Source organism: Microplitis mediator, chromosome 10, assembly GCF_029852145.1.
Source record: "Microplitis mediator isolate UGA2020A chromosome 10, iyMicMedi2.1, whole genome shotgun sequence".
NCBI lineage: Eukaryota > Metazoa > Arthropoda > Insecta > Hymenoptera > Braconidae > Microplitis > Microplitis mediator.
Window position 1 is genome coordinate 8,059,863 of NC_079978.1, and position 23,713 is coordinate 8,083,575.

Below are 23,713 nucleotides of genomic sequence, written 5' to 3' on the forward strand. Positions count from 1 at the left end.
GATTTGGACGTCTTATCAACATCTTAAAGAAGTCTTTAAGAAGTTCTCAAGATGTCGAATGAGCCTAGCGAACTCAGTAAGACGTCTTTAAAAAGAGTTTTTTTTTCTGACTTCGCAAATAAGACTTCAGTATCAATTTAACATGACGTTTTAAGGAGCTCCTAATTTTGACTTCATTAAGAAGTTAAAAAAAAGAATGATCTTGAAGTTAGCAGACATTTGAAAATTTTTGAATTTTCGTTTTTCAATAAATCAATTGCAAAAAAATATGCACATGTAGAAAATTTAAAAAACTACAGGTGCCAGTTTTTCAAATATTTTTTTTTTTTTATGTTTTATCGTCTAAACAAAAAATCCAAAAATTATTAGACGTCTGCTAACTTCAGTATCATAAAAAAGAATACATTTAGACGTCACAAAACTGACGTCTTATTTATGGAGTCCAAGAACTCTTAATTAAGTTCTTAAAAATGACACCTTTAAGAATTCATTATAAGACTTCTTGAGGACACCTTCAAAAAGACCAAGTAAAGCAGTCACTCCGACTTGAATGCTGCCAGGGCATTAATATATATGAATTAGTCAACAAAGTTAAATAATTCGCGGTTATAATTGACACATAAATATGAGTACGTTCTTTTTGGAGTTAGTTTTTTAATCGTAGTAAGGCGCGCGCGTCACCATTACGGAGCTCAAAATGTTAAAAATCCTTCAGACACGTGTATCATGATTTGTGTTTATATGTGGTATTTTGTAATTTGAGATAACACTACATCCATACTTATTTTTTAAAATTATTATCAACATATTTTACACATACACATTACGCATTACGTAGTATTGTTTTATTGCACGCACGTGAGCGCCAGTCAGTGTTTAACAAGCCAAACAAACGCGTGTATCTCTCACAAAACTCTATTTTATATGTTAAGTGTAAACGTATTTAATAACAATAATAAAACGTGTGCTAGAACGTGGCAAGAGTTACTGCTAGCAGTGATATGTTCCGTGGAATGATAAGTAATAATGTCAACAAACGTAAATTTAACAAAATTACAAGATTTTATTGTATCAAGACTATGGTATACTGCATATGTCGTCCATAAAAAAAACATAAACAATTTTAAATCCTCGAATGATAGTAATGGCGCAGCAGTTGAATTATGTAGATCAATAGGGTAAATAATCATAATATAATAATGCATAATAACTCTAAGCTAATATAGAAACTCTTTAATAAAATGAGATCATATTCATATTCATATGTATATATATACATATTTTATTATCACCAAATGAATCATAACTATTGCATGCGTATTTACTTTCAGTTGTTACGAGTATACCAAGAAAACTTCATGGATTATTTACAAACTATTGGCAATGTTGACTAACAATGACGTTAGAGAAGGTCAATTAAATTTATTACAGCTTGAAAATGCACTACATTTAATTGATAATAATGTACCTGAAATAATTGAGCAGGTATACATAATAATAATATTTAAATTTTACTGAGATTTATTGGACGTTGGTTAGACTTTTAGTTGCGCAGTAGAATTTTTTAAATTTATTTATTTATTTTATCTGTCTAGGAATTGCTCAAGCTTTATGATTCGATAGCACAAACAATAACAAAAGAAGAATCTGATGAAATTTCTCCGCAGATTACTGAACGTAGTTTAAAGTTTTTAGAAAAACATTTGTGGGACAAACCAGCATTGGTGCAATGGACGATAGATCAATTACTCTGTATATGGTCACCGTCTTTTGCCGCAACAGATTCAGCGCTTCAAGATATTTATGTTAAAGTCATCAAAGACATTTTATACAGAGCTAAAAATTTTCCTGGTTCAACAAACAACAATAAAATAAACAGTGGAGTAATAAATTGCCAAAAAAATATAAATTTTATAAACCACAATGATTTGGGAACTCTGTTGTCTATTTTATCAAATCTTGATATCACGGAATCAAAAGAGGAAGAGCTTAAGCTTTGGCTATGGCCGATGTTAATTAAAACTTGTAAATTTAAAGACATCGAACTGTCATTATTTTCACGTAAAGATTTTAAATATTTTAAAATGTGGCATACATTTTGCGATGATAATTATGCGCGTAATAAGAGTCCTAATAATTTAGATAATGTTACTAAAATATGCTCAGCTATTTTTGATGCTAAAGATGAATCATCAGCGGTATCATTAAATGCCAATGAAATATTCATAAGAGTATTAAGAAATAGAACTCACTGGTTATCAGATATTTTAGAAATATGTTATATATTAACGATAAATAATCACTTGGATAAAGTTGATAGATTACTAAATAATTGTGTATTAAATAATCTTTGGATACCATTACTATTAAAGTGTATCGATAGTTGTTTAAATACAAATCAGACGTCGTCAAACAATGAAATGTGGAAAAAAAATAATTTCATGTCCGAATCTCTGAGATTTATTATTAAAAATTGTAAATTTAAAGATTCAAAGGATCCATTTATGATTAAATTCGAAAATATTCTTGAAAATCACCTGGATGCTCTAGAGTGGATCATCAAATGTCGTAATGATTTTTTTGAACACAATAAGAAATCACTTTTAACCCATAAAAATTATAATATTAAACAAATTTTTCGTTATCTTCAATCATCATCAGTCCTGTCTACTATCAAAATGTATGTACCGGATATACATAATAAATTGTTTGATGACGTGTATCCTTTATTAAAAGATTCGGCGGATTCTAAAATAACTTATCAAGCTTACTATGCAATGCTAAGCGCGCTCAAAGCTATAACACTTTCTAATAATTATAATACTGAATTTGAAACAATAATTGATCATTATAATTGTATGGAAATGCATATTAATAATCTTAGTCCGTTAAAATTACGATTAGAAGTGTTAGAAAATATTTTTACCATGTTATTTATACGCTATGAAGATTTAACGAGTGTCGAAAATACGTCGGATTGTGACAACGAAGATGAAGATGAGGTTGATGATGATGATATTTATGACGAACCATCGTCATTGTCTTATAAAAATTCATGTCACTTTGAAACTGGATTTATCTGCAACAAATATGCCATACGAGAGACATTGCATTATCTTAAACGCTGTATTTTTGTAATTGATAACGAGTACACGAGATTGAAGAATGATTCAAAGACGTATCAAGACTTAGAAGAACTTGATAATAGAATATCGTCTATGAAAAAATATCTCAGTGATGCATCTTGGCGGCTAGAGTTATTAACGACCACGGAATTTTTAAAAAGACAAGGACTGCCAGACATTGAAGTGGATAAAAAAAATTTTTTAACTGTTAAAAATAAAATAAATTCAATTGCTCATCAACAAAGGACTTCACATTTATATAAATTTGATGATAGTTCGTCTGATGAACCAGACTTACGCTCAGACATTGATGTCAGTTCGGAAAGTAGTTCAGTCGGGAATACTGTCAATGAAAATAATAAACGTCGCAGACGTGTAAAAAATATATCATCTCAAAGTGAAGATACATCGAATGAAAAAAGCTCAAAACAAGCTAAAGAGTTTACTCTTAGTTACATGCTGGCCTCTAAGGAAACTCTGGTATTGAGATGCTTGTGGAAAGATAATTTAACTGAAGCTCAACGTGTGATTGAGGTAAATTTAATACATTATAATTTTTTCAATTCTTTTCCTAAATCACGGTAAGCTCTTTTCTCGGCTTTTGTTGGCTCATAAATCAACGGATGTTCTGGATCAGCTAGTGGTTTTTCAACAAATTTTCCAGGTGGATTAAGAGCATAATAATTTCTTACTTTTTGAATTCTTCGGGTAGGGAAACAAAATTCACAACGAAAACAACAGCAGCACCAACCTAATTTATTTAAATTTTTTTAAAAGATTTTTAATAAAAAATAGATTATTATTTCAAATATTTATACCTTTTTGACACCAACAAGGTATCGCTATACAAATGTATATAAAAAACCATATTCTTATGACCATCCATGTTCTTATTAACAAAAGTTTTATGTCAGTTTTATTTTTTATTGCGTGCTGATAATCAAACATCAAACACTCAAAAGATTTAAGTCCAAACTTAGTTAACTCTGCTTGCGTACAATTTCGCGGCTTTTTAATAACAACCAAATCTTTTACAAATTCTTTAGGTGTATCTTCCGGTTGGCCATCATCAGTAAAATTAAAAGTTTCATTTTTATAAAAAGAATCAATTATTTGTTGATCATATTCAGCTTTTAAACTTTCGTAATCATAATCTTCTTCTTCTTCTATTTCTTCACCAATTGATTCATATTTTTTCTCACTGTAACTATCATTGGTTGACCTCGCGATAACAAATGAATCATTTTCTTGATAATCTTTTCCGTAATCTGATAACTCAGTCGCAGATCTTTCGAGTTCTCTTAATCCCCTTGAATCTTCAGACTTTAAATTATAATAAACAAATAAAATTAAATGATAATACAATATTTACATAACACCAATTACTATAATTATTATATGCCAGTAACCTCGTTGAATTTTTTTAATGATTTAAATTCAATAAAATTATTTTCTTTAGCATTTTTAGATATTTCTAGTAAATGTTTAAAATTTTTCTGCTCTTTATCAACAGCTCGTTTATTGTAACGTTCAGCATGCAAATGCAATGCGTTATATTTATTATTGTTATTATTATTATTATTTATTGATGGAAAATGAGCCAAATCTTCTGGTTTAATCATTTCATTTAAATCTTCGTCATTAAATTTACCCAATGATAAAACATATGTTGTATGATCTTCAAAATTAGCCTAGTAATTTTAATAATTAATAAAAATTTTATAATTATTTATTAATTATTGATAAATAATTGACTTATCGCAACTGTATAGTCGGGTATCCATGAGGTTTCAATTTTTTCAATGATAAATCCAAAGATTAATAAAAACATACATAATAATTCCATAATTACTATATTTTATTTATTTATTTTTTTTTTTTACAGACTTTCAATATGGAAGACAGTAATTTGGCAGGTGAAATATCATTTTCACAAGCAATGCGTACATTCAGACAAGATATTTCAAAACAATTGACAGCTACACCATCAAAGAATGAAATTAAAATGGACACTAAACATTCCACCCTTGATTTTATCCGTCAAGCAGCTAAAGATGGTATCCAAGCGACACGTATGACAAGTCAAGTCGAGACATTTTTAGCATCGCAAGAGTCTAATATTATGTTAAGTTCTGATTCTAATAATGCCAAAGATATAATGACGCTGGTCACACTTGATTTAGCGTTGACTATGGGCCAAGACAGTCAGACATCAGAAAATCTTGCTGAAATAGCAATGAAACATTTAAAGTCAAATAAAAAGCTTATTAATACCCGTTACTATGAATTTTTCGAAACAATTTATCAGCTGTTTCATGAAAGTAAAGGCACACCGATTATTGATATTCTTTGTGATGCGAGAATTCCATTTTCGGTTAAAGAATATCGAGAACAAAATGATTACTGGTCAAATTTATCACGTAAACTCATTATTTTTGAAAATAAAACGAAGCTAATAGATTTTATAAAAGATAAGAATGAAGAGGATAAATTTAAAAATGATTTACAAAATATTTTATCGGTTTGTAGCAATGGGGAACCATATTTACATCGATTGAATGCTCACTTAGAATTGATTAGATCGATTGCTCCTCCTTTTAAAGATATAAATATAGTCGGAATGAAACCATCTCTGTTAGAAAATTCACTTGACTCTTATATTGGTTACCAAATATTTGATTTGGATGTTGATTTAGAGACACTGGAGATTGTTGCTAATCAACTACAAGTTAATCTGGCTTATTGTATTTTAATTAACTGCTGTCCGAAGTTAATGTGCGGTGATAATATTGATAACCATGAGATAAAAAATAACAGATGGGGAATTATTGTTTTAAATAAATACGAAACTGTTGAAAAATTTATCAATGACGATATCCATGATCCAAATCAGTGTATTATTGATATTTTATCAGAACTTATAGAAACGCTTAAAAGCTCGGCTTATGATTCGTCAAATATTTTTGAAACAGGTTTGAAAAGTTTGTCAGACAATGAAAGTATTATTAAAATTCTTAAAAAAACTCAAAGCTTAGCTAATTTGGACTTGAGTTATTTGTCTTTTGGTGATCATACTCTGGCGTTTTTCCTCAACATCTGGAACCTGATGATGCTTCACGCGATCTTAGAAATTTGGAGTAAAGATCCACCAGTCAGTGATCTAAGACACGCAATATCACTGAGTACAATCGGTTACGAAATAGGTGATCTTGGTTTCGTCAGTCTTTTCACATTAAGATCAAAATTACTCGGACAATCACTCAGTGATGATGAGTCATTGGGTTTTGAATATCCAGAAGAACTTAATGAACCGGCTTGGCAAGATCTAGACTTGCAACAAGATCCTCGTGTGATATTTTCAATGATAAATGAATACAAAAGATCTCCTATAATTAAAATTTATCACCCAGAAAGCCTAAATGAAGATATCAATACATCCGTTCACGGTTATCTAAATAATTATATTAATTGTGACAGTGAAAGTGTCATTTGTCTTCCAAAACTTGTTAAAATATACGAAGATCTTACGATAAATACTGAAGGCTCTAAAACAATTATAGACAAATATTTAAGTATTGACAAAAGTATTGAGTATGAATCATTCAAATATTTTTACGACATTCAATTAAAGTACAGCGATGAAAAACCAATAATTGATTACAGTGAAATAGATAAAGAAGATAAAGATAATTCATCAGTTTGGAGAAGTAGAATTATTAAACCGAATTTACTGCAGTACTTAGAAGGACACTGTTGGCTCCTATCTTATCTAGTTCAAAGAATTCATGAAGAAAGTCCAACAATACGTGACAGCAACTGTGATAATCTAGACCGTACTGTGGTATTGGAAAATTTATTTAAATCACCTTGGGCGCAAACTTTAAAAGTTCTTTATGAAGAAAATTCAACGGTTGCTGGTCTACAGAATTGCTCATCAACAACTGAATTGTGGGATTACTTCCAAGTTATTTTAAGAAACGGTGAATTTAAAAAATGTCTAACGATACTTGACGCACTTCCAGACTCATTGATAATGATTAACGCCGAGTTACAAAGCTTGAGAGATAAAATAATAACGAGTTTAATTATCAGTAATAAGTTTAATCTGACTTACAATAAAATCTTACAATATCTCTATCAGATAAGAGACGTACACGTTTTAGCTCAAGTTGTTTTGTCCAAAGTTAAGACGTGGCCTGTTCGTGTGTGCGAAGAAGCACTACGTCACATTTTAAATCACGCAGATATTGATGATCTTCCAGCTCACTGCAGGTCTGAGATAAGTGAAATTCTTTGTAGAGTTCTTGTCTTTGATAAGATGTTGATTTATTGCAAATTGGATGACAATCTTGATGAAGTTAATTGGTATAATGTCGTTTATCGTACGGAAAAAACAGATCCAACGCGAATAGTCAAGTCACTTATTGATGCAAATCAGTATGAGCTCTGTTTAGAATGGATGGAATATCAAACACCATCATCTGAAATCCAGTGTTTAGTTTCGCAAGAACTTTTTATGGGATTATTAAAAAATGAAAAAGATTATTTTAAACATGCGCGTAAATTATTGGCTGCATTACCAGCGAGTTTGTCAATAAAATTATGCAATGGTATTATTGATAAATTAGAATCTATAAATTCATTAAAATTTATAATTAAATATTTATTGGATAATTCAACTGTCGAACGTGAAAAATATCAGCGGAGTTTATTGGGAGTTGAAATTTTAGATCAATTGGACTTACGAGACAGGCCACTTTATATTCATTTAATTAATGAACCACTTGTTATGTTCGAGCAATTACTTATGAATTGTAAATTCGATAATTTACAAAAAATTTTAAAAACATGCTCGGATAATTTTGTCTCTAGTGGTATTGAACGTGAAGAATTTGATTGTATTATTAGATTTTATGCCCAAAAATCTTTAGACTTTCGTGTGGCTGTGCATCGGGACAATGACAGCAACAAGTCTAAAGAAAATTCATTAAGCCAAAGTGGAGAATTTCTTATGCCTGTAAATATACCAACAAGAGAAGAATGGATTCCAGATGATAAAGCACGTGAATGCAGCTGTTGTAGAGCTATTATTTTTTCTATGTTTAATCGGAGGCATCATTGCCGAAGATGTGGTAGAGTTGTTTGTGCAACCTGTTCAGGTCAACGAATTCGAGTTCCAGGATACGCGGATTCAGTCCTTGTACGTGTTTGCAATGACTGTAAGCGACAAACTGCAATGCAAGCACAGGGTGCATCATCAACACCCAGCAGTGAGACATTTGATTGTTGGAGACTGTCACTTCAAGAGGCTCACAATCGAACATTGAGAGAAGAATTTTGTTTTGAATATGCGCCAAATATTCCGCTGTGTTTAGCGATACTAAATTTACACTCTGATCACAAAACATATGCGACTTTTCTTCTTGATCGTTGTGATGAGATGAAGAAGCTATTGTATCCTGATAAAAGAGGACGAGTTAATCCAGAAATAGATCATAGTTTAATAATTAAAATGATAAGATCACTATTATTGGCTGCTAAAGTTAAGTGCGCTAAGCTGGGACTTAATACCGGCTTGACTGATTGCGATAGATTTTTGTCTCAAGTTGATCTTATCAGCATTCTCGTTTCATCTGATTGTCTTTCATTGATTCCACAAGATGATCTCAATGATCATACATTGCGACGATTGAGAGACTTATTGACTGAAAAGGAACAATGGAGACTGGCGTTGAATGTCAGTACCAAGTCTGGTTTGGATACTCAAGGTGTTTGGGCAGCTTGGGGAAAGGCCTGTCTTAAAGTTGGATACTATGAGAAAGCACGTGAGAAATTTTCACACTGTTTAGATAAAGTTCATCAAGATGATTATGTGCCGGAAGACTGGGTTCTACTTTCTTACTCTTCAGACACTGGAGAAGGAACAAAAAGTGATAGGGATTCAGAAAAAAAGGATGTAAGAACGAAAACAGGGTTGAAAAATCGTCCAATAAAAGACCCGCCTTTACTAGGAGAAATTTTACAGATTCTCGAAGTATCTAATTCTACAGATCAGTATTCTTTACAACAAACAACTTCTAAAAGTTCAATGGCTCAAGAAATATTGAACACTTTGAATAATTTAAAAGCTATATCTTATGGTCAGTATACGGTGTCCAAGCTAAGCTCAACTACCAGCAATTTTCGATATCAAGAAAGTTTATACTACTTGTTGATGTACGGCAGCTATAATTCTATTTTAGAATTTTTTGTTCGTTACAAAGAATTAGATAAATGTTTATCTTACATCCTAGAGAATGAAATAGAGCCCGAATTATTTTTTAACGTTGTCTTTTTGGGTTGCCTTAAAAATGGAATTGTTAAAAATTTGTGCACAGCAATTAAATTAAAAGATCCAAGTCTTCTATCATGGAAAAAGTACTTATTATTTACCTGTCATAATTTAGAAAAAAAACAATTATTCAATACACTTTATCAGCTTCAATTATTTATGAAGGATTACGTTAGAGCTGCAATGACTTGTATACGTTTTTACGTAATGGACGCAAGCAGTTATTCGGATATTGGTATGCGAAGTCATTTCCTAATAGACGCACAGAGACATTTAGAAGCTGAATTACAGAGTGAAAAAGATGAAATTTTTGACAGACGACGAAGAAAAAGTGGAAGTTCGTCTTTTAGTGGGCAAACTAGTCTTACAATGGAAATGGAGCCGACGGAAATAGATAAACATATAAATACTATTTCGCGGCAAATGGAAATAGCAAAATTTTTGGGAGTTTGTGAGAAAGAAGGAAGATCTGTTAATGAATTTCTCAGCAAGCTTTCATTTATGGACAGCGAGGGCCTGCAGCCAAGAAATGCACCGACACTTTTTGGTAATCAACAAGAAAGAACACATTTAGCTGTACTCTCTATTTTATGCGGACGTAATGTTGAGGAAGGTTTCGGTATCGCTTTCCGGGTAATGCAAGATTACAATCTTCATCATCAAAAAGTATACTCATTAGTTGGACATATACTGGCACAAGACAAAAAAATAAGTTCTATTGAACAGTTGATTAAATGCTGCCGTAGTTCTGGATCGCCGAATTCCAATACAATATCCGATCGCGTGTTAGTTAATTGTATTAAATTTTTACTAGATCGTTCGCGTACTGAAACAAATCCAGCTCCTAAAGATCAAATTGATTCTCTGATAAGATTGATTACGGATATTGAATTAAAAATTGGATGTTACATTGAAAGTAAACAACTTAAAGCTGCTTATCTTTTAGCTGTTAAACATTCAAGAGCACAAGACATCCGAAGAATATTAAAAGAAGCTGATAGTCTTGGTCAGTCTGCCATTAAATCAATTTGTACCAAGTGGCTTCAACATAATCAACCCAATTAACTGTTGATTAAATTAAGGAAAAAAAGTTTGCAATTACAATTGTAATTATAATTATTTTAATGTAAATATTAACCCAGATTTGCGATTTAGCAATGCTTTATTTTTATTTGTTATGCAATTATTTAAGTAACAATTGAGAAAGAAATTTAAATTTAACTATTTTCGTGTTGACTTTTGTACATAAGTGAATTAAAAAAAAAAAAAAAAAAACGGCACATTGAACTGATTATACTTTAAAAAGCTGTGATATTTAACACGTGTACTAATAAAATACACATACAATATTTATGTAATATATAAATATATGTATACATGTACTTTATACTAAAAAATTAGATCTAGAAAATGTATTGTCATTGTAGATAAATATATTCCATAAAATCATTACTATTATATTACGTATGTTTTATAATAATGGTAAATATATACCCAAACTAATATATGTTTTGCTGTTTAAAATATATTTTCCTACGTACTTTTAAATCTTACTGTTAATTTATGAAATTATATATATAGATGTATATATCTGCCAGTCGATTTTACAGTCAATGATGATATGTACATATGGAATGTTTATAATTATAAATAGATGGAATGTAGATATTTTTTAATTATAACGTGACACGACAGCAGACTAGATGTTAGTTTTTAAAAACTATCAGCGCAAATAATAAAAACATTAACAAAATTTTCTAAACAGAATAAGGTTTTTATATACAAGTGGGGCTCTACTTTGTTTTCTTGAGTTCATATTTATTACAACTTTTAAAAGTGTACCCTCTGTCATCAATTTTTGTAATCTAAGCCACTAGTAATTCTGATACTGTCGACTTAATTTTCATAAATTTTCTGGAAACTGAATGAAATACATTAATTAATTATAAGTAAGTGTGTAAATCAGGTGATAAAGACCAAAATTACGTGTTCTTAATTTATTTATTCTGTCTACGACATTTCGTTGGTATCTATATACATTATTATTTAAAGTTATCACGTGTATATAAAAAAAAATTTGACAAATAAATGGAGACTGAATGTATGTATAATAAACGTATGAAGGAGGTAGTAAGCAATGGAAAATCCAATGACTTTGTGTTGACTTACTGTTTTAATTGTAATTTATGTATATTGATTTCATGATTATTTTTTAAAAACTGAAATTTACTTATATAGTTCATGATTGATGATTTTAAATAATAATGTATATCGTTCTCATGGATTCCTGATGATTTTGGAATGATACCAACGAAACATCGTAGACTGAATAAATAAAGAACACGTAACTTTGGTCTTTATCATATCCCTGATTAAACAAAACGATTAACTCAATGCTGAATGCATATTTATATAGTAGTAAAATTGAATCGTTTTGAATTGTTTCTTTTGATCAAGGCTGATTTACACACTTATAATAATAACAAGGCTTGAATTTTTTAAATTAATTAATTCATGGATATCATGGTTAATGGCATATTGAAATATTAAATATAAGTGGAGCCGAACTTGTATGTAAGTATCCAAAAATAAATGACATCTAAAAAATGATTATAAAAAAATATTAATAAATCTCACAGAATTAAAAAGCTTAAAAGTAAAATCTACGATTCTTCTTCATCAGCGTTGCCAGTAGTCAGTCTTCGTTCATATTTTTCAGCGAATTTAGCGTCAATATTTTTTATGGAACCCAGTAGACTATCTTTCTCCTGCTGAGTCCAATTTTGGCTCCACTCTTGGAAAAGTTTTACACGACATTGAAACAAACTTGGTGGTCTCGTTGGTTCATCTTTATTGCAACCCAGTCCTTCGATACCAGGCACGAGTCCGTTCACTAAATCAGCTGGTCCACATCGTTCAATAAGAATATTTAAAAAATCTCCACGCTGCATTTCAGACCACTCTTGGAACCACTCTACCATGTATCTCAACTGAGCTTGATTTGACAACGTCGATGTCATTTTTCATCTATAAATTATCCATTTTTAATTTAATTATTTAATTCCATTACACTCCCAACTATTAAATACTTGTAATAAAAAAAACAATTGATCTTGCGATACTAATATAAATAATGATACTGAAAGTAACAGACATCCAGCTTTTTAATTTAAAAAAAAAAATCTCAAAATTTTTTTTCCTATTACTAAATTTGTTTATTAAAAAATAAAAAAACTGCAAATTGTCTGCTGCTTTCACGATTATTTAAAAAATAAAAAAAAAATATATAATACTTATTCTTATTACATATATATGAGGTTATAGTACTTATGATATGAGATATCGATTATAAAAATTATATTCACAATGATAAGATTAATGATTAAAATGTTAATAAGTAAAATACATTACCAGTTTTTTAAAATATAATTGTCTGATGGGAATGTTGATATAAATACTGACGTTTTGTTGGTTTATTTACCAGGATTACAGCTGTCTTGACATCACAGATGATTACAGTATGTGTCGCCACACACCTAAACCGTATCAGTATCAATATAAACAAGTGTGTTTGTATATATATTTATATATGTGTGTACTAACTGTAGGTTTATATTTATTCCAGGAACATAATAATGCGTAGGAATCAAGAGAAAAAGGTCAGGAATTGATAAAGGACTCCTCAGGTACTCGTTTTCTCAACTGTCAGTTTATTTTATTTTTTTAAAACAAGTATATAACGGTGCGCTTATTAAAACCGGTCTATAATTTTATTTCAATTTACATTTTTTAGTATCTATCGTATCTCCATCATTATCGTCATCTGAATCTTCATCTTCACTGGATACTTCTGGAGATTCATCTATAATTGTTCATTTAATATAAAATTATTAGCAATAAATAAATTATAGTGTAATAAAAATAGAAAAATTTTAAAAATAGTTATTGAATTTATTCAACAAGTGGGTTCATTCACCTTTGCTGGATACCTGTTGAGATTCAATTAAAGTTGTCAAGAAGTCATTGACTTGTTGTTGCATCACTTTCAAGTTTTCAACTAAATTACTTATTTTGTTATTTTTTTTATTTGAACTGTCAATTGATTTATCAAATAAACACTCATTGTTACTTGTTATTTTAACTTTGATACCTGTATCCATTTTTATTTTACTCCAACTAAAACCCGCCTATAATTATATTATTTAAATGAAAAGTAATTGTAGTATTGACTTTTTACAATTTAAATAAATATTTTAAATAATTTAATTTGAATAAACATGGACTAGTTGGTCTTTTTTTTCTCGGACCCTCGTGCTCATGCTCCGATTCGGAAATTTTGATGAGTGTGAATGTAGTTGATAATTGTCAATTTTTTTAATTTTGAAACAAGTGAATTAAATTTGAATCGAATAAAATTTAAAAAATTCGCATTCGTAGAATTTGAAAATCAGTATGTGCATTTCTTTTATTGTTATATTTTTAATTGTTTAATTCTTTTATTTGTCTCATATCTGCTACATTCACACTCATAAATTTTGATATTGTTTAGTGTCGATTGTTGGTAAGCAAAAAAAATATTTAAATATTTTAAGACAGGTGGCTGTAGTTAAATATTTTTCGTTTGCTGTAATTACGTTGTCGTCGTTGTCACTTTGAACATAACCTGAAATATAAAATATTAAATTGTAAATTATTTAAATTAATAATTTTTTTTTGCACATGCTCGACATTAGTCGAGGCATATGTTACCGGAATGGTTTTAATAGAAAATGATGTGGTAAAATTAAAATTTTAAATGTTTATAATAAATTATAAATGTATTTATATACATTTGATGACTAATTATGATTATATATTTTATAGTTTTTGAGTGAACTCACTAGGTTATTTGAAAAGTCACGGCTGTCAGGTTCAGTAGCTCTGACTATTAAAAGATGTAAATATCAATTACTGTTCTCTATTGATTATTTAATTAATTTATTTGTTATGAGTAATTAAATATAAATATTATTTCAGTCAATGGACATAATAAACCAGAACCTAGAGAAGGTAATCCTCCTTTACCAAAACCAACAGAGTATCTCTGTTTAGTAAGAGCTAAATTACACTCGAAAAAAATCTCTACAGTTGTAAGTTCAATAATTTATTTATTTACTATTTATTACGATAGTTTTCTCTAGTAATTTTAATTATCGGACTCATTTAAAATCATTCGTTGAAAAATTATAATCCTGAAGTTAGCAGACAATTAACAATTTTTTTTAGCATAATTTAATTTTTAAAAAACAGAACTAAAAACATGCACTTGTAGAAAATTTATAAAACTATAGGTGCAATTTTTTCAAATATTTTTAACTTTTTGTAATTAATCGTTTCTAAAATATTCAAAAATTATTAGACTTCGAAATAATGAAAAATGAATTAAATTTTGGATGGTGTAGGAGTACCATTTATGGTCAGTGCTCTATTTTTTGACATTAAATACTTTATTTTAATTCACGGAAAAGTATTAAATAAAATTATGATACTGAACTTAGCCAACGTTTAATAAATTTTGAGTTTTTTTTAAATGATAAATTTAATAATAAGTTGAGTAAAAATTAAAAAATGTGTATTTAGAAAAATACAAGACCCGTACGGGCATTTTTTTTCAATTTTATTATTTTGATTGATTGATTTATTTATTTAAAATTTATAAATTGTCTTATGTCTGCTACATTCACACTCATTTTTTATTTATCTAGAAAAACAACTATTTTGTTTGATCGCTACTTGTTAAAATCAATGTACCTGAAGATCAGAACGTTTTTCAAGCAACGAAAATGAAAAAAGTTTATGTAATTTGGCTGCTTAAGGGGTAGTTTCAGAAGTTGAATGTGGCCTAAAATTTTCGGTTGATATACCAGCATCTATATGCCAAATATTTTAGAAATCTAGTCATCCAGTAGATTTTTTACTTTCCAATTTTTTTTTTCATTGCGCGAAAAACGTTCCGATCTTCAGGTAAATGTAAATTACCTGAAAGTTATCTCATGTATTTCATATATCACAAATATACTTAATAAATAATTAAAAAATTTGTATTTATTTCAGATTCATTCCAAGGATGTAAATAAATTCCAGCAGGCATACTGGAATCTATTAAAAGCAAATATAAATGGACTGAAAAAATTAAAAAAAGTGAAAAGTGCAAAGCCTAAAGCTCACTAATCAAATTAATATTTATTTATATAATTTTTTTTTTTAATTCAATAATTAAATGCAATTTATGATAATAGATTTATGTCTAATAATTATTCCGTACATATATATTATATTTAATCGCGTTAATCTTGCGCTTAAACCGTAAAACTATATTTCATGTATAATAATTCAAATTTTTTATCTTCTCATAAAGAAATCACGTGTTAATTTTTATCAGAAAACAATTCAAGGGAAAAAAAATTAATTTAAATTAAACTAAATGCGTTGTGATGTTTAATAAAAATAAAAACTACAATTCTTGTTTAACTTGATCAGGAATACGTGATAGATACCACGAATGCTGTTCACCGGGTGCTGTAGCCAGTACTCCTTTAGTATTAGGATGTTCAGTATCAGCATCATACGGATAATTATCACCATATAGATCAGTAAGAGTTCCTCCTGCGGCATGTAGCACCGCCTCTGGAGCACAAGTATCCCATCTTTTACATCCAGGACTTGCAAATACGTAGGCATTTGCTTTGCCTTCTAATAAAAGCATTACTTTATGACCAGCTCCTCCAACTCGTATGACTTCATCAGGTTCTATAGCATCCAGTGCTGCTTGAACAGTTTTATTGGAATGCGACCTAATGATTACAATTTTAGAAATTATAAGTACAATATTTAATAACTCATTTATTATTCAATACCAATAAAAAAAAATATATATATATTTCATTAGTTTAATTCCAATACCGTGTAGTTGTAATTATTTTTTTTCCAGCTGGTGGTGGGATTGGCTTGAACCCACCGATTCCAACTTTATCAATACCCCACAGAGTACGACCTAGTGATGATTTTTGAACGTCTTTATAATAAGGTTGATGAATTACACCTCCCACAGCTTTTTTTCCTATTGCGACACCAACTAATACTGTAATGTGGTCCACTAATCCTTGAGTGAATTCAGAAGTACCTATAATGTTTTTAATTACTCATAAAATAAAAGTAATAATTGATTATAATAAAAACTGACTACATTCCCTAAGGGCCAGTTTTTTTAATTCGGGGTTTATTTTTATCCGAGTTTAAATTAATATTACTAGTATATCTATGCATTAGTAATATATAGATATACCAGCAATAATAATTAAAACCCAGTTTAAAAAACTGGCCCTAAGTAATAAAATTCAGTTATAAATGAAAATAATTTTTCTAGTTGTGATGGTTACAAAAGATATATAGGGGCAATCTATGTCTACAGCAGAGTGGCCGAAATTGAGGAATAGAAAGTATGACACCTAATGTATGCTGATATTTTTCAAGTTAAATATAAGTAGAAACCCTGATTAAGAAAAATGATTTAATGCATGCTAACTATATATCTATATATTAATGGAATCAAATTGTTTTAAATCATTTTTCTTAATCAGGGAAGGTAAGAGACCTAGTACCCGATCAGGGAACTAGTGTCCGATCACTCATGTATTTGTATATCTATATTTACTAAATATATATAGATATACAAATACATGGAGTGATCAGGTACTAGGTCTTTTACCTTATAAATTTTGTAGTTTATGATACAAATAAATATTCATAAAGTAAAACACTAATAAAAATCATTGATGGATACGTCAATCTACTAGAAGACAATGTCATAACATTTAATAAATAAATAATAATTATTATTTTACCATCAAGTGGATCAACCCATACACACACGTCTTTCGGAGAAACATTTTCGAGATAATCAGGAAGTTTAACCTTCAATACATCTTGATCTAAATCAGTAACAATCCAGTCTGATGGAACTTCACATCTGGATGTTCCTTCTTCTCCAATAATAGTTATGTCTGAAAATTGTCTACTCAGTGATTCTATAATACAATTTTGTGCAGAACGATCAGCTTCTGTTTGCAGATCATTAACTCCTTTATCAATAATATTTAAATCTCCTTGTGTAAATATATCACGAATTATTTTTCCTGCTTGCGTTGCTGCTGTCACTGATGAAGCAACCAAACGTGTCACCAGTGGATGGCACTGTGCCATTTTTAATTTATATATATGAACTAATATTAAATAACTGGTCTATCTGTAATATAAACAAATATAATTACTATTTAATAATTCCAAGTTATTGTAATCTTGTAACGTACTAGGATTGGTAATTAATTAATCAAATTAATTTAATAATTTTATCATTTACCTGAATCTCAATTGAATTAAATTAACCTTTGTCATATATTTTGAATTATTCCATTGGTTTTACATCAATATCAATTGAATTCGTTTTTTTTTTAGTTTTATAAATAAGCGTCAAAAACAGCACGAAGAATTTATGAGTGACAGACAACTTTTAAAAAAGGCGGTAAAAATATTAATCAGTATTATTTAATTTAAAAATAATCAAACAAAATTTTATTTACTTTCTCTATGTACAGTAACCTTTGATAATTAGGATATTGTTCTAATAATATATAACATTAAATAATGAAAATGTGTTTTAATAAATTTAAGAACAAAAAATGATGTCATTACACATTTCAAACGACCGCCATTTTGAAATCATGTGACCGAATTATTAATTTTTTTATTTTTTTAAGGGTGTGAATGTAGCAGACGTCCGACAAATTTAAAATTATAAATAAATAGAGTAAATAAATAATAAAATTAAATTTAAAAACATGCGCACTTAAAAAATTTTAAAATTAATTAGTGCATTTTTTATAAACATTATTTTTTTAATTATTTACTCTATTTATTTATAATTTTAAATTTGTCGGACATCTGCTACATTCACACTCATAATTTTTTATGATACTGAAGTTAGCCGATGTCGAATAATTTTTGAATTTTTTTAAACACGATAAAATGTAAAAAAATATTTGAAAATTGCACCTATAGCTTCTTTAATTTTTTAGATGCGCGTGTTTTTAGATTTTTTTGTAATTAATTTACTGAACGCAATTTCGAAAATAAAAAAATTTTAAGTTGTCTGCTAACTTCAGGGTCATCATTTTTTTTTTATTTAACATTTGATCGGTAAAATGAATTTCTGTAAATGAAATATAGAATGTCAACAAGTAATTTAAAATTATTGCACATGTTTGGTAAATGTTATAATATATAAATAATAATAAATAAAAGCTATGATAAAATGTCAGTGAAGAGTAAAACTAATGTAAGTTAATTTATGTAAAATATTTTATTATGCTGTTTTTTGCCTGTTTATTTCAGTTTTTATTAAAAGTATTTTGTGTACTATTATTTTCAGATGATCTTCCGAATGTTTGTTACACGAATAAAACAGCCACCAGAAACTGAAGTTGGTTTATTTAACGTTGACGTTTATACAAAAACATCACAACCGCAAAACCTACCTTGTTACAGTGATACAGATTTAGATATTAATAAAAATGACAATTCAGATGAAAACACATTAAACGAAAAAATTGCTGGCAATAAAAAGGTTATCCAGGCACTGATTGATACAGGTGATGTTGATTTGAATTACATTCCACGAGAATGTTTAAAAAAAGTACGTGTTCCTCAATCCCTACATTTATTGAATAAAACTACCGCTAAAGAGTTTTCATCCATGATTGTAAATGATGTAAAACCAAATATACCTGTGCTGGAGATGAATCCTGGTCCTGGATTTTTAACTGAAGAATTACTTAGAAATGGTGTATCTCGGGTTTATTTATATGAAAGACTTCGTAAGTTTGATTGGTACCTCGATCCTCTTGTAAAAAAATATGGCAATCGAGTGGAGGTACGGCACCACAATATTTTAAGTTTACAGTATATTGAAATAACGGACTTAAAAGCAGGGAATACAAATATGCAAAAAATTTTTGAGGGAATTGAAAAGAAACAATGGCATGAAGAACCTGCGATGCAAATTGTTGGAGCAGTATCTAACGGTCAATTTTTAAGTTACTTACCATATTCAATGTTGATGCGATATTTGTCTGATTTCGGACGTGTCATTTTATATATTGCTACTCGTCCATCAGTTGCTAAAGTCAGTATAATAATTTTAACATATTTTTATAATGATAATTTAAATTTAAATGTATTGATTATATTTTGATACTATAATTTATAATTATTTATAGGAAATTTTTTATCAATTTTCTAAATACTAACTTCCCTGTTTAAACAATCCAATTAATTCTCATTCATGCTTATGAAATCTAATAAAAATATTTAGTTTTCAATGAAAACTTTATAAACTTTAATAAGGTTCAATTAACACCAGCTTATAAATTTCCATAAAAAGTGTCGAATTTCTAATTCAATTTCACGATTAGTTTTGATAAAAAGTTTTTCTCTATTTAAATCTAAAGGGGGTCCTTGTGCTTAAATAGGAAACATAAATTTATTTATACGGTTGAATTTTATAAAGCTATTTTTGAATAATATTACGACAGTAACAACACTGTATTATGTGTAGCAAATAAATTAATGATGTGGGTTATTTTTATAAATAATTATTTGGCAGTTGAGTTAAAGTTAATACCCTCTGACGTAAATTTTATCAGGCAAAAAAAAAAAGTATGTTACTTATAACTGTAGGTACACAGAAAAAAAGGATTTCTCGGTGCAGAAAATTTTTATTCGCCCCAAAAAAAATTTTTGTATTATGAATTGAAAACGAAAATTTTCTTTGAGCGAGAAAAATTTTTGCGTTGAGAAACAATTTCTTGCATTAAGGGGGAAAAGAGGTCTGAGATACAAAAAAAAGAGGATATTTTTGTGATTTTTTTTTTCAGAGTACCTTCTTTACTAAAATTCTTAAAATTTGTGACTTTATTAAACATCATTTCAAGAATATTCTGATGAATTTTCATAAAAAAATATTGAAAAATAAGCCAGTGGTAGTGGGGAGAACCGAGTCACCTCAAAAAAAAAAGTCTCCATGCCGTGGGTAGAATAACTCGTGACTGCCTCTTCTGAAATCAAAAAACCAAAAAGATTTCTTTAGCATATAAGTTTATATTGGATTTGAATGAAGGAATTTGTTTTTTTTCAATAACTACTTATTTTTTAATTAAACAAAAGAAGCAATTTTTGGTAAAAATCAGAATTTTTTGATTGCACCGTTACCAAAAATTCAAAAATGAATATTTTGTTTATTCCTTCGTTCAAATCCAAGATAAAGTTATGTACTCAAGAAATCTTTTTAGTTTTTTTTTATTTCGAATGAAACAGTCATGAGTTATCCTGATTACCGCATGGAGATTTTTTTTGTAGAGTGACTCCGCTCTCCCCACTACCACTGGTTTATTTTTCAAAATTTTTTTATGAAAATTTAGCAGAATATTCTTGAAATGATGCTTAATAATGTCACAAATTTTAAGAATTTTAGTAAAGAAGGTACTCTGAAAAAAAAGAATCACAACAATATGCCCTTTTTTTCGTATCTCAGATCCCTTTCCCCCCTTAAGAAACTTTTTCTAGTCTTAAGAAAATTTTTGTTTCTATTTGATAATGCAAAATTTTTCTTGCGCCAAGAAATCCTTTTATTTTGTGTATAAAGCTACATATTTTATTAAATTATCAATACATTTAAACTGTAATTATTACTTATTATCGAATTGGCCAGGTACGAACACCAAAGTAATAAATTTAAAATTTATTTTGCAGGGCTTTGAGGATAATCCTGATAACACATTTCACAGAGCAAAAAATGTATTTCTCCGAACATTTTTCGATTTTAAATTTCTTGGGTCATTACCAAGAGAATCATTTTACCCATTTAATATGGCAGTGAGCTCGAATCGACATAATTACATTCATTATCTTGAAGACAATGAAAAGATGTCTGTGATACGATTAGAATCTAAAAAAGACTTAATCTCAGATAGTTTTACCAAACATGATGCTATTATATATTTTTATTTTTTGAAATTAAATTTGAGGCGACGCGATTCACGTATTATTCCATCATTAGAGTAAGTGTTAATTAAAGACAGGCATTGCAAGTTTAGTTTTAATATTTTTACTTCGCGGAAATTATTAAATCTTAAAACAGTTGTGTCTTCAACTCTACTTAATGACGAGTAATTCTCTTTTATTCGCTTTGTGTTGTAAATAAAACTGGTAGTTTTCCATTGTTAAGTCGTCATTGAGAAAAGTCGAAGATGAATAAAAAAATTATTGAGATGTTTTAAGTAGACATGTCATTCTGCCTGAAGAAAAATTCAATAAATTTTACTTTATTATGCAGTAAATTTATAATTTAATTAAAAATAAAAATTTTTCATTTTAGAAAATGGATTCCTGGATGTGGACGACAATTAATAAGACACAATTTAAATATCCACACTAGATTTGCTGAGTTGACATCATTTCAGTTATTTATGTTATTTAAAATAGTCAAATCTTGGCCTCAGTTTGAAACAAGTTCATTTTTAGAATTTGTAAAACCTTATTTAGAAAAAGAAACGTAGCAGTATTTATAATTTCGTTTCATTATTATTACTTAAATTATTGTAACTACTGTTAAAAAGAAGTCATGTAAATATTTATTGTTTATAAAAATATTTTAAATCACAATTGTTGATCAATTAACTGTTGTATAAATTTATTTATATTTATACTTAGTTAAAAATCTCTCATACAGATAACTCATATTTTATTTTATCTCCATAAAATATAAATGTGAACTTTAAACTCGCATTTAATCTAACTCTTCATAGTCGCTCTTAACGATATATTTGTTTCAAGGATTTGATGGTATTCAAAACAAGCAAAAAAAATAAATTAAATAAAACGTTGAAGGTTTTCAATGCTAATGACGACTTTCTAAAAATATATACAATAACTTGGGATTTCCGAGCATCACTTTTTAATTTTTTACATTATTAACAAGACGTTTGTACGAAGTTGTTTCTCTATAATGATAAAAAAAGTGTTTGTATTTATTTCTCTCTTTAATTTTTCTTTGAATCAAGATATCGTTTTTCCCGGTGATGAAATTCAAATGAAAATGAAAATTAAAATTAATAATACCACTACAACAACTCCTACATCTGCAATTAATGTTATTACCAGTACCCCTGCTACGACTGTAAGTAAATTTTAAATTAATTTATAATAAAATGTAGCTCTAGTATACCGACATGATATTAAAATTTTTTATCTTTGTATATTAGAGTGAAAAACAATTAGACAAGTGCCCAGTAAACATGACCATCATTGAGGATAACGGAGAATATATTTGTGAATGCGTATCAGGATATCTTTATTACCCGCCTTTGGACGGTTGCTTCCAACCCTACACCCGAGGTCCTTGTACATCAGGAAATTATTTAGCTATCAGTCCTGGTACGTTTACAGCCGAGTGCTTGGAAAATCCCTGCGAAGAAGGCTCTGTTATGTACCAAAATAAATGTCACAAGCTTTTGAAATCCGGCCCACCATGTAATGGAGGTGAAACCCTGATTGTCAATGAAGAAAACTATGAGATAAACTGTCAAGAAGTCATTCCAGTCGTCTATCAAGTGATAATGGCTCCAGTAAGACGTTGTGCGCCTGGTTCACGTATGGCCGCTCATGGAATATGCCGACAACTTTTATAATATTTTGTTATTTATCAATAACTCTGGTATATTTTATTGAACTAAATAATAATTATCTATATTTATTTGTGTGTTTACATTAAATAAGATGGACAAATTTATTATCTTTACGCAATCACTTACACGCTCGAATCGACGATTGGAAAGTTCAAGGACATGTATCTTTGAGACGTTCAAATATAAATTTAAGTATTTTTAATAATAATCATATGAATCTTTAATTTTAATTTAAAGAAAAAAGATTATAATTAAAATTAACGATAAAAATTTAAGTTATACTTTAACACCAACAGGCTTTGACTTTGTTTTGTAAATATTTATTTTTTATACATGGATTAAAATAAAAAAAGTCCTTTTTCCGATTTACCGTTAACCTCGGTATTTAATTTGATTGATATCCTTTCAATTTTTTTTACGCCAGTCGGCCTTGGTACTTTTTAGTGAAGATTTAGTCTAAAATTTATTAAAGACTAGAT

At 28.8% G+C, this 23,713-nt stretch overlaps 7 protein-coding genes across 8 annotated transcripts; 4 read left to right on the forward strand and 3 right to left on the reverse strand.

The window, feature by feature from the left end:
• Window positions 1-615: 615 nt before the first annotated feature.
• Window positions 616-10,521, forward strand: LOC130675979 (uncharacterized). Its single transcript, XM_057481922.1, has 4 exons — window positions 616-1,178; window positions 1,332-1,485; window positions 1,596-3,659; window positions 5,011-10,521. The coding sequence occupies exons 1-4, from the start codon at window positions 1,027-1,029 to the stop codon at window positions 10,519-10,521; spliced, it is 7,881 nt and encodes a 2,626-aa protein (XP_057337905.1). The 5' UTR covers window positions 616-1,026.
• LOC130675983 (uncharacterized) lies at window positions 3,653-5,029 on the reverse strand. The gene is made up of 4 exons (XM_057481927.1): window positions 4,891-5,029; window positions 4,535-4,816; window positions 3,944-4,448; window positions 3,653-3,876 (listed from the first exon to the last, which is right to left on the reverse strand). Exons 1-4 carry the CDS (start codon window positions 4,969-4,971, stop codon window positions 3,674-3,676), a joined length of 1,071 nt encoding a protein of 356 aa, XP_057337910.1. The 5' UTR covers window positions 4,972-5,029; the 3' UTR covers window positions 3,653-3,673.
• Window positions 10,522-12,119: 1,598 nt separating the features above from the next.
• LOC130675986 (uncharacterized protein C14orf119) lies at window positions 12,120-12,476 on the reverse strand. The gene has a single exon (XM_057481930.1). The coding sequence runs from the start codon at window positions 12,474-12,476 to the stop codon at window positions 12,120-12,122; it is 357 nt and encodes a 118-aa protein (XP_057337913.1).
• A 669-nt stretch (window positions 12,477-13,145) lies between these two features.
• LOC130675984 (3'(2'),5'-bisphosphate nucleotidase 1) lies at window positions 13,146-17,697 on the reverse strand. The gene is made up of 4 exons (XM_057481928.1): window positions 17,340-17,697; window positions 16,399-16,618; window positions 13,433-16,289; window positions 13,146-13,318 (listed from the first exon to the last, which is right to left on the reverse strand). The coding sequence occupies exons 1-3, from the start codon at window positions 17,695-17,697 to the stop codon at window positions 15,950-15,952; spliced, it is 918 nt and encodes a 305-aa protein (XP_057337911.1). The 3' UTR covers window positions 13,146-13,318; window positions 13,433-15,949.
• Window positions 14,100-15,733, forward strand: LOC130675987 (signal recognition particle 14 kDa protein). The gene is made up of 4 exons (XM_057481931.1): window positions 14,100-14,233; window positions 14,320-14,392; window positions 14,473-14,585; window positions 15,550-15,733. Exons 1-4 carry the CDS (start codon window positions 14,210-14,212, stop codon window positions 15,664-15,666), a joined length of 327 nt encoding a protein of 108 aa, XP_057337914.1. The 5' UTR covers window positions 14,100-14,209; the 3' UTR covers window positions 15,667-15,733.
• A 15-nt stretch (window positions 17,698-17,712) lies between the features above and the next one.
• Window positions 17,713-23,609, forward strand: LOC130675981 (dimethyladenosine transferase 2, mitochondrial). 2 transcript variants are annotated; one of them, XM_057481926.1, is made up of 8 exons: window positions 17,713-17,812; window positions 17,950-18,016; window positions 18,721-18,829; window positions 18,923-19,675; window positions 21,301-21,608; window positions 21,926-22,534; window positions 22,611-22,726; window positions 22,812-23,609. In XM_057481926.1, the coding sequence occupies exons 3-6, from the start codon at window positions 18,806-18,808 to the stop codon at window positions 22,104-22,106; spliced, it is 1,266 nt and encodes a 421-aa protein (XP_057337909.1). In that variant the 5' UTR covers window positions 17,713-17,812; window positions 17,950-18,016; window positions 18,721-18,805; the 3' UTR covers window positions 22,107-22,534; window positions 22,611-22,726; window positions 22,812-23,609. The 2 variants fall into 2 exon arrangements, with proteins under 2 accessions (XP_057337909.1, XP_057337907.1); XM_057481924.1 differs by having other exon boundaries at window positions 17,737-17,812; window positions 21,926-22,726.
• On the forward strand, window positions 22,646-23,237 carry LOC130675787 (uncharacterized). Its single transcript, XM_057481636.1, has 2 exons — window positions 22,646-22,726; window positions 22,812-23,237. The coding sequence occupies exons 1-2, from the start codon at window positions 22,646-22,648 to the stop codon at window positions 23,235-23,237; spliced, it is 507 nt and encodes a 168-aa protein (XP_057337619.1).
• Window positions 23,610-23,713: the final 104 nt, after the last annotated feature.

Excerpts from the sequence above, each read along its gene's own strand:
- LOC130675979 (XM_057481922.1), top strand. The coding sequence starts at position 1,027 with ATGTCAACAAACGTAAATTTAACAAAATTACAAGATTTTATTGTATCA. Across the intron at positions 1,179-1,331 it reads GAATTATGTAGATCAATAGG|TTGTTACGAGTATACCAAGA; the intron begins GTAAATAATCAT and ends ATTTACTTTCAG. Across the intron at positions 1,486-1,595 it reads TACCTGAAATAATTGAGCAG|GAATTGCTCAAGCTTTATGA; the intron begins GTATACATAATA and ends TTATCTGTCTAG.
- LOC130675983 (XM_057481927.1), bottom strand. The coding sequence starts at position 4,971 with ATGGAATTATTATGTATGTTTTTATTAATCTTTGGATTTATCATTGAA. Across the intron at positions 4,449-4,534 it reads CATTAAAAAAATTCAACGAG|TCTGAAGATTCAAGGGGATT; the intron begins GTTACTGGCATA and ends TATAATTTAAAG. Across the intron at positions 3,877-3,943 it reads ACCTTGTTGGTGTCAAAAAG|GTTGGTGCTGCTGTTGTTTT; the intron begins GTATAAATATTT and ends TAAATAAATTAG.
- LOC130675986 (XM_057481930.1), bottom strand. The coding sequence starts at position 12,476 with ATGACATCGACGTTGTCAAATCAAGCTCAGTTGAGATACATGGTAGAG.
- LOC130675987 (XM_057481931.1), top strand. The coding sequence starts at position 14,210 with ATGGTTTTAATAGAAAATGATGTG. Across the intron at positions 14,234-14,319 it reads TTTTAATAGAAAATGATGTG|TTTTTGAGTGAACTCACTAG; the intron begins GTAAAATTAAAA and ends TATATTTTATAG. Across the intron at positions 14,586-15,549 it reads CGAAAAAAATCTCTACAGTT|ATTCATTCCAAGGATGTAAA; the intron begins GTAAGTTCAATA and ends TATTTATTTCAG.
- LOC130675984 (XM_057481928.1), bottom strand. The coding sequence starts at position 17,697 with ATGGCACAGTGCCATCCACTGGTGACACGTTTGGTTGCTTCATCAGTG. Across the intron at positions 16,619-17,339 it reads ATGGGTTGATCCACTTGATG|GTACTTCTGAATTCACTCAA; the intron begins GTAAAATAATAA and ends AAAACATTATAG. Across the intron at positions 16,290-16,398 it reads AAAATAATTACAACTACACG|GTCGCATTCCAATAAAACTG; the intron begins GTATTGGAATTA and ends TGTAATCATTAG.
- LOC130675981 (XM_057481926.1), top strand. The coding sequence starts at position 18,806 with ATGTCAGTGAAGAGTAAAACTAAT. Across the intron at positions 18,830-18,922 it reads CAGTGAAGAGTAAAACTAAT|ATGATCTTCCGAATGTTTGT; the intron begins GTAAGTTAATTT and ends TATTATTTTCAG. Across the intron at positions 19,676-21,300 it reads CTCGTCCATCAGTTGCTAAA|GGCTTTGAGGATAATCCTGA; the intron begins GTCAGTATAATA and ends TTTATTTTGCAG.
- LOC130675787 (XM_057481636.1), top strand. The coding sequence starts at position 22,646 with ATGAAAATTAAAATTAATAATACCACTACAACAACTCCTACATCTGCA. Across the intron at positions 22,727-22,811 it reads CCAGTACCCCTGCTACGACT|AGTGAAAAACAATTAGACAA; the intron begins GTAAGTAAATTT and ends TTTGTATATTAG.